Source organism: Dendrobium catenatum, unplaced genomic scaffold (assembly GCF_001605985.2).
Source record: "Dendrobium catenatum unplaced genomic scaffold, ASM160598v2 fragScaff_scaffold_55, whole genome shotgun sequence".
NCBI lineage: Eukaryota > Viridiplantae > Streptophyta > Magnoliopsida > Asparagales > Orchidaceae > Dendrobium > Dendrobium catenatum.
The window spans coordinates 183,722-193,608 of NW_021318517.1; the positions used below are offsets into that span (position 1 = coordinate 183,722).

At 37.2% G+C, this 9,887-nt stretch overlaps 1 protein-coding gene across 1 annotated transcript; it reads right to left on the minus strand.

Annotated features, from left to right (window-relative positions):
- Positions 1 to 4,039: 4,039 nt before the first annotated feature.
- LOC110113128 (probable LRR receptor-like serine/threonine-protein kinase At2g16250) lies at positions 4,040 to 8,919 on the minus strand. Its single transcript, XM_028695025.1, has 4 exons — positions 7,143 to 8,919; positions 6,234 to 6,362; positions 4,806 to 4,828; positions 4,040 to 4,720 (listed from the first exon to the last, which is right to left on the minus strand). The coding sequence occupies exons 1-4, from the start codon at positions 8,771 to 8,773 to the stop codon at positions 4,191 to 4,193; spliced, it is 2,313 nt and encodes a 770-aa protein (XP_028550858.1). The 5' UTR covers positions 8,774 to 8,919; the 3' UTR covers positions 4,040 to 4,190.
- Positions 8,920 to 9,887: the final 968 nt, after the last annotated feature.

The window sequence follows — 9,887 nt, forward strand, 5'->3', positions numbered from 1 at the left end:
TCCCTTGACCCCGCGACCTGACCTGTCAGGTCGAACCCTGCCAGGGGGCAGCCCCCCCTTGGACCCCCAGCAAACTCGTATATTGTTGTATTCATGCTGTCTTATTATTAAAATATTTTGATTTCACTTCATATCTTGTGCATTTTTATATTTTATATATTATTTACTCGTTAGTATTTAATAAAAGACGTAATTCTTAAATAGTGCAATTTTTTAGCAGCCATTGTTTTATGACTAATTGAAACTTCTCTTTTCAAAGTATTTAAGTAGCGTCAATTTCACATTACCCTAGAAGTGTGAAGCATGAACAACAACTTTCAAAGGTTTACCAAATCTTGTCTTAAGGAATAAAGGATATGGTGATTACTCAATTGAACCTTAATATTTCGGAAGGAAATCCAAATGGAAAATGAGAGTCTTTTATTAACATCAAAGTGGAGGTTCATTTTAATAGATGCATGTGCAAACTAATAACATAATAACACTACCTAGAGAATACATATGTATGGTCTGTTTCAATCTGGAAGCGAATTTGAATATGATGGACATCTAAATGATCTAGATTGTATTGCCATACAATATAAGATCTAGAAAAAAGTCCTAAGATCAACCACCTTAGGTTTATCATAAGAAGTTTTCCTATTGCACGGATATTTAGCTCACACTAGAGAACACAAGATTTTTTACGTGGAAACCCCTAGAAAGGGGAAAACCCATGGGGCATAGCCCAGTTGAAAAGTTTTAACTAGAATTTGAATTGAGTACAGTGGGCTGACTCGTCCCAAAGGGCGATCAAATTATAAATGTCAACCGTATGTTTGAATTCTAGTGTTAAATATAGCCTCACTTGGAAGTTGGGGAGTGAGTTAGTAGTCTAATAGTGACTTGGAAGAATTCTGGTGTCAGTTGATGGTCTGACGGAGTTTAGAGCCACAAGTAGTGCTCTGGCGGAGTTCAGGCCCTTAGGTGGTGATCTGGCGGAGTTCAGGCCCTTAGGTTGTGATTTGGCGAGGGCGAGGGCTTCAAGTGGTTGTCTGGCGAAGGCGAGGGCCTCAAGTGGTGGTCCGGTGAAGGCGATGGGCTCAAGCGGTGGTTCGGCAAAGGAGAGAGCCTCCGGCGGTGGTCCGGTGAGGGTGAAGGCCTTAGGTGGTGGTCCAGCGAAGGCGAGAGCCTCAAGTGATGGTTCGGTGAAATCGAGGGTCTCAAGTGGTGGTCCGGCGAATTGAAGGAGAGGGCCTCAAAAGATGGTCCAGTGAAGGAGAGAGCCTCAGGTGGTGGTCCGGTAGAACGACGTCAGGAGGTGGTCCAGCGGAACTCAGGCGGTGGTCGAGGAGGAGCTTGTTCCTTCTCTTCTCTTCTCTTCTTCTATTCTTGTTTCGATCCCTCTTCAAGAGAAATGAGTGATCTATTCATAGATTTTTGGAGTGGCATGACCCGTAAATAGGTGAGAGATCAAGGGTAAATGGGGAGTGGTTGGATGGATAGCTGATGTTGAATCCCTTGATCATGGACCGTTTGATGGACATTTGAATGTCTTAGTGAGGTCGGATTTTAGTGATCTTGGGTTCGTTGGATTCGTCTCGTCGAGCCCCGCAATTTGACTATAAGAATGTTATGTTTGGAAACCGTTTGGTAATCCAAAGTGTGGTTCGAAGCTTCCAACAGCGTTTCTAACTCTTGCTTTGGACCCGTTTGGGTTCGGATTTGGTTGGATTTGATATCGTTGGGTTTGTATTCTTGAGACGCTCTGTTCAACTATAAGTTTGCTGAAATTGGAGTTCGGATGGTCCCAATTTTAATTTTGGAAGTTTCCAACTTGATTTTGCATCGAGATTCATGCCTGATCAAGATAATTTTTTGATGACATATCAAGCCTAAATCAAATCTAAGATCAATAATTAAATAAAATACAACTATTTGTCTAAGACTTTGCATGTGAGAGTTTCTTATTGTTTCACTTTTTAAACGTCACAATTTTTTTATTTTTAAAAAATTATTTTCTCGATCTACAGCAACTTTATAATTATATTTATAAAAAATCTCATTTTGATGGGTCACCAAATGTTAAAAACAATTTGAGATTTATGTTTACTGAGTGGTTTTGTAGTTCTTTAATATTAATATTTCTTCGTTGTCGTTTTGGTTTTGTTAATTGGAATTTGATTATTTCAAAACAGTATTTCAGGTCTACATTTGTCAATATAGCTTGACTCGATTCTTGACAATGGTGTTAGATATCTTATTTTAAATTTTTAAAATATTTTAGATTTATTATGAAGAGAGAATAATAATATATTATTAAAATAAAAATATATAAATATATTTATAAAATAAAGATAATATTTTTAATTTGGTTGTCCAATTGAATGCATGCAAACTCAGAACAATAATCCACTTGGCCTTGTCTAATTAAACCAAGAAAATTCTTTTTTTAAAAATGAAATTAATTTTATGTTTACTTATTTCATGTGAAAATAAAAATGACTTATTATAGGATTTTGCTTTATGCAATTTTCTCTCTCCTGAATCTAATAAAAATGCTATTACTTTTGATTTAACAAGTTTTCAGAGTGTAAGTTTTGATAGGTTGTACATAGGGGTGTCAATTTTGACGTGACCCGAAACATGATCCAAATCCGACCCAAAAAAATCCGGGTTAAGGTCAACCCGGACCCGAAATGGGTCGGGTTCGGGTTCAACAAATCAACTCGTTTTAAAAATCGGGTCGGGTTCGAGTTGACCCAATAACCCAAAAATGACTCGAAATTGACCCGAAATTGACACGGAAACTCCTATTTGACTCGAAAACCCAAGATTGACCCGTTTTTGACCCAATTTTGACCCGGAAATTGAATATTGACCGAAAACTAGTAATTTTAGGTGAACTTTGGGTCATTCGTGTCGACGGGTTGACCCGGACCCGAATCAGGTCGGGTTCGGATTGACCCGAACAGTGCTGGGTCAGTTTCGGATTTGACCCGAACCCGACCTATTGACCCGAATTGACACCCCTAGTTGTAAAAATGTTCATTCTAAATAAGTCTGTATGATCATAATGAGTTCTTAACGGTTCAATCTGCATATATAATTTTTTGTATGAAATGAGTATGAACAATACATGTAAGCCCTCATTAAAAGTACGTTCATTTTATTCAGATAGGTTTATCAGACACTCATAGCAAGTCTCATGTGACATGGTATGCATTTTGACATGTCTAAATAGATAAGACATGCACTGTTCTATGATTAGTGAAATACATACATAACCGGCTTCTAAAATACAAGACATGTATAGTAATTACAAGATCCTAATCTAGTACACATTCTAATTTGATAATGATAGAATATGCATACATGCTATACTAGGTTGTTAAATAGAATATGAATATGTACTATGATGCTTGCAGGCATCATGATAAAATATATTAGCCTTGAGAATTTTAATTACAAAATTATAAAAAATATATCTTATTTTTTTTATATTACGTGATTCTTCATTATTTTTCTTTTACTTTTTCATTCCTTTCATCATTCTATTATAAATATTACTTGAATCATAATCATTTTCTTTCTTTCATAATAAATGAGCTAACAAATGAGCCGGCTCTAACTCGTATAATAAAGCTCGAGCTGATGTTATAAAACTTGAGCTCAAATAATAATGCTCAAACCAGAGGTGATGACTTGAGCTTAACTCCGTTTACACCCCTAGTAGGGGCAAGGAGGTCTGTTTGTGTGAGTCTTTGTGGAATGATCACAACATGGATGGTGGTAGAAGCAGAAGGGCCTAGAGGGGGAAACTTGGCGAGGTTCATGGTGCCTCGTAGAAGAGGCTTAGGCACTGAGGCCTTAAATGGATGGGAGGTTTATAATCGGAGCAAAAGGGGAAGAGAGAGCAGGAAAAAAGGAGGGCCGAGTGTGAGGGCTAGGTTGTTGATTTCTGATCAAAACTGTGTTTTTTTTATTTAGTTTTAAGAATCCAATCAGAAAATCCAAGAACAACTTTTTCCAGCCTCTACAGACTAACAGACATAGAATAAAGGATAAAGAATTAATCTTTAATCAAATCAAATCCGAGCTCTTTAAGACAAGCAGAACTAAAGCCTGCATGCCCCAGCTGCTGATTACATCCAGGCACACAAATAGGGAGCCTGCAAAGAATTTCCAGTCAAAAAATTCAAAAAAACATCTCAATCTAAATACTCCATGCCAAGTGGTTCAGGTACAATCTCTTTAGGCAGTCTCCTGCGAGAGGAGGAGAACTCTCCACCATTCCTTGGCGGCACCGAGCCTGAAGCTATATCTCTCAAACTATGCCGCCAACTCCCAAAGACATTCCATGATCTTCGCGATGAAGAACCTCCAAATCTTGTTGAATCTGAATTGCTATCGTCTCTAACCACTTTCAATGGATTCTCGAGCGCTTTACGAATGTATTTCATGTTGGGGCGTTTAGAAGGCTTAGGATTGAGGCAGGATCTCGCTATGATTGACATCGCCCACACCTCCTCCAAGAGATCTTCGTAAATTATGAGTGATGGATCTATAATTTTTGTAATGAGATCTTTTTTATTGATGTCAATGTATTGTAGAGTTTGCTCAAGCCAATCATTTGTTGAAGCGCCATTGGAGGCACTTATGCCTAGTTTGCCTGTGACAAGCTCAAGCAGAACCTTGCCAAAGCAGTATATATCATAAGAACATGAGGCTACTGGCAAGCCTGCAGAAAGAATAGAATCAGGTAAGGAAGCTTGCGAATTAGACTGGCAGTTCAGGGTGATAGGATTTCAGACAATTATGCATACCTGGGGCATTTTGCTCGGATGTCCTGCAAATCAGAAAGATCATAACATTAAATGAAATTTGTTTTTTGCAAAAATAATAATAATAACTTGAATTTGTCAGTGTGAGATTCAGAAAACATAAATTAGAAAATTGAACAGGTGAGATTGAGGATAAAAAAAAAAGAATAGAAGATATACTAGCAGACTTATATTAAATAGTGGCTTGTGATTTGTTTAACACAAAAAGGAAGGCTTGAGAAGATAGTCTCAAGTAAGAGAGAAATTATTCTGTGCAGTCACCGGATCGTTCAGAGGCGAATCAAAGCGCGTCACGTCACCTAGTACATATGACTTATACACAACAAAAAAATGACTAATACACAGCAAAAAAGTGACGTGGCGTGCTCTAATTTGCCTCCGCACGCCGTCTAGTGACCACACAGAATAACTTTTCCAAGTAAGGGGAATATTGACTATATTGCAGCAGTAAAATTGGCAAATTTCTTCTACTTCGAGGAACAAGCTGTTTAGATGAAATAAGCCCTCATTTTTTTTCCCTTTCTGTTTAGAAAAGGAGAAAAAAAAAACTGTTTGGATGGGACGCTTCTATAGAAATGTTTTTTAGGGAACTTCATTTTTCTACAGTTTTGAGAAGCTTTTTAATATTTGCTTCTCCGTTAAAAAACTCCATTCTCTTAATCATTATTTATAAAACTACATCTTACAAAAAGAGAGGAAGAACCAAACGAAGCCTATCAGCATGTAGCATACTGGCATGCATTTTTAAGTGGGAAATGTTGCTATTTGAAACCACTTCTTCTGGTTTGAGAGGGCTAAGATGTGTTAATCTGTCACAATAGAGGGAAAAAAAACAGCATTTATTGAATAATACTCCTTTTCTTTTGGTTGGAGAGGATTAAGATGTGTTAATCTATCACAATAGAGAAAATAAAAGAGCATTTATTGAATAATACTCCTTTTCTATTATGCTTTGGCATGAACTTATGTGGTTTAGCTTACAAATGCTTTTAATATAAGGATAGAAGGAGAATATGCTTTGAAATATTATATGTTTGATGGAAGGATTTCATCAGACCTTAGAATTTGGATTGATAACCAGATTCTATGAGAGCAATGGTAGATCTTATAGGAGATTTGCTTTCATAAAAAAACGTTGATCCATGTGAAGGATCCTTCATCTCTTGTGCAAGTAGTGCGGCTATAAAATAAGGATGATTCTTTTAGAGTTTCATAAGCCATGCTTTGGAGATTTTCACAAAATATCCTTCGGCTTAAAGTGTTGTGTATTTGGACAAGCAATTAGATATCTCTTTTCAGAATAAGACACAAAATGTAGTTAAAAGATATAACAAAATAATTGAAAAATCATTCAATCAGAATGATTTGTAGAATTTAGCTATCAGCATAGCAACCGAAGGGGAAACTTACTGTGAAAACCGAAATAATCTCGATATGACACTCTGATGGTCATCTCCTTCTTCAGCACATACATAGCTCAAGCTTCCAAGCCGCACCTCAAATTTATCATCAAGAAGAATACTACTGGCTTGGATATCTCTGCATTCCAAGGAAAAAGTTGGTAAACAACTAGATATATTTCTCATTTGAACAACTAGTTTTTGAAAAATGGCTACCAAATAATCCATCACAGCATGTCGGAGGTCCAAGGGGGCAGCGCCCTTAAAACAAATTACTTGTAATAAAGATTAAAAAATAGATAGAGGGAAACACATTACCTAATGAATTATGAATTAAATAATTTTTTTATTCATATATAGCATTTAGTGAGTCAAAGGGGGATCCGCCCCTAATGGTAGACTAACTAAATGCTATATATTTGATCAAGCAAACAAATATTCAGCATATGTTTGAGGATATCATAATATATTTCCATCATTTGCAGTGACTAAGAGAATATTCAAGTTGCATAGATTTACAAAGTGACATAACGGCAAGGCCTACCTGAAAAACCTGAGAGCAAAAAACAACAATAAAAAAGAAAGAAAATGACAACAACAGGCAATGAAGGTTGTAAAGCATAGCCTAACATTACAGCCACTATGTGGTTTTTGAGCTTCCTATTTAGAATTTTCACATGTTTCATTCCATTGGCAGTGAATTTTCATCTGAAGCAATAAAAACAATAAAGAATTAACTTCTCTACAGACAATGACAGCTGCAGCTTTGAAAAGAAACTGTCCTAGAAAACTATAATTATTTAACCCTAAATAACATAAATTTTGCAGAAACTAAATCATTAACATGCATGTATTTGGATTTATGGTGAAAAAACCAGTAAAATTAAGAACTTGAAGACTTAACTAAATGAAAAGTTACCTATGAACTAATGGTGGTGTAAACTCAAAATGCAGATGACAAAGAGCTTCAGCCACACCTATTGCAATCTTCAACCTGGTTATCCAATCCAATGACTGCAATCCATCATCTTCCGACTCAGCCTTTCTGTAAAGGGCATTAGACAAGTCGCGATGTGGCATTTGTCTATAAACCAGGAACTTCTCATTCTCATTCTGCAGGCAATGCCCCAAAAGGCTAATCAATCTCTCGTGCGAAGATCTACCAAACAAATCCAATTCAACCAAATAATCTTCCTTCCTCACATTGTTCATATCTATCCTTTTCACAACTACTGGACTCCCATCTTCCAAAACTCCATTGTACAGATCACCTGAATGACCTTGCTTGATGAGGTTATCCTCACTAAAATTTGAGGTTGCGAAGGCCAGCTGCTCATATGTGAAGACCTCTCCAGTATTAGGCGATTTGAAAGATAACTGAGAAGGCTGAGCCGGGCCTCCGTCATGAGTATAAGTGGCAACAGCATCCACATTCATCTCCTGCCCAGCTGAATGAACTCTACATTGCAGTATAAACAGCACAATCGAAGTTAAAATGAATACAAGGAGAGCAGTTCCACAAACAACTGCGATCAAAATATATTTCCATGTCTTCTTGCTCTTCGAATTCACTTTTCCGTCATAAGGTATGCCTCTCTCACGGTAGAATTGCTCACACTCAGTTGTGCTTCTCTGGCTTGAATCATTTAGAAAGCAATTAGAAGCAATAGAGATATGTCTACTATTTTTGTCAAACGGTGCTGAACCTTGAAAATAATTGTTAGATATATCTACAAAATTGAATCTTGATGACAGGATAGAAAACTGGGAAGTGATTGAACCATACAAAAGATTATGCGACAGATCAACTTCAATACCGGTGTGACTAAAATTTGCCACAGAGAAATCTGGCAGATTCCCAGTGAAATTATTGTATGAAACATCAAGAAACTTTATCTCTGGCAAAGAGAAAACAGAACCAGGAATCAAACCAGAGAATTTATTCCGGGACAATGCAACTGATTCCAGCTTCGAAAGACTTGAGAAAAATTCACCCTTTATAGAACCAGTTAGTAAATTGCTACCGAAGTTCAAATTTTTCAAGCTTTTTAAGTTCTTCAAACTATCAGGCAAAGATCCGATCAGTAAATTAGAGCTCAAATCCAGCGAAACAAGTAAAGAGAGGTTTCCGAGGGATGAGGGTATTTCGCCGGAGACAGACGCGTGGCTGAGGTCAACGACGGCGAGTTCGGGGTTCAAGCGACCGAACGAGAACGGTATTGGGCCGGGGAGGGAAAAGCCGGTGGCGTTGAAGGAGGTGAGAAAGGAGAGATTATTAAGCCCGTCGACGGCGAATCGGGGATTCATGCGACCGAGCCGGGTTCGACGAAGGCCGTGCAGGTTGAGAGAGATCACATGACCGGAAGCGTCGCAGCCAACGCCAGTCCAACTTGAGCATGGGTCGGCGCCACGTGGCCAGTCGCGTGCGCGGAGGGAGAGAGAGGCGCGCAAGCTGTAGAGAGCGGCGAGATCAGTGGAAGAGGAGATAGTTTGGCCTGCGCTGACAGGAAGGAAGGCGGTGAGAGCAAGAAGGATGACTAGGAGAGGCATCGTGGTGATCGGGCGGTGATCCAACTCAGCGCCACCGTGGCTGACGGCTTTCCCGCATTGCAGGAGGCCAAGTTAGCTGATTTTTTGAAAGCTCAGTGCATTCAATCTTTACTTCCCTTCAGAGAGAGAGAGAGAGAGAGAGAGAGATTTTGAAAGTTGGTATTAATGAGGAATCGGGAACGCCAAACCGCGTCTGAGATGCAGAGAACTTGGCTTTGTAAGATTATAATAAAGAGAGCATCACTAAAAAAAAAAAAACTGCTTCTTTGCGAGTGGACTCGCCGGAAATAGGTGGTTGGAGATATCAGAGGAGGAAGAACTGAGGTGTTGGAAATTCGAGAGAAAAAAATCGGCTCTTTTTTATTTCGACGTTTTCAGCGCGAACGAGAGAGTGGCATTTGGAAATTTTTGGGATCTGCTCTTCTGCATCAAATATTCAAAAATATATATACATATTTAATTCTGACGTATATTGCAAATTTCAAACTAAATTTTAATGATATTTATTTAAATGTATAATCACAGTCAAATTAAATGTACATGAGAAAAAACTGAAATTAAATAACTTCATAATTTTAAAATGTATAAGAAAACTTTAATATAATTTATTCATATTAAAAAATTGTTAATCAAAAAATTTAAATTATGTATTTTAATATCCAATTAAATGAAATATATATATATATATGGAAAAAATCTAAAATTAAATGAAATAAAACAATTTTTTGAGTTAAAGAATATTTGCTTGCAAAATAATTGAAAAACTAAAAATGTCAATTAAATATAATAGAAGTTAGAGAAAATACAATAACAAGATAAAATTAAACAATAAAATAAAACTTTATTCGGAGATAATTTTAATTATATACATGGGGGGACGTGACTCCCCTAAAAATAAAAAAATCAATTATTTAATATGAAAGTTTCAAAAATTAAATCGGAGACCATCTGAACTCCGAATTCAATAAACATACGGTCAAATTGAACGTCTCAAAAATACAAATCCAACGACACCAAATTTGACTCAACCGAGCCCAAACGAGTCCAAATCAAAGACCCGAAGCTCATTTGGATGGCTTAATCCATAATTTGGATTATCAAGCAGGTTCCAAAT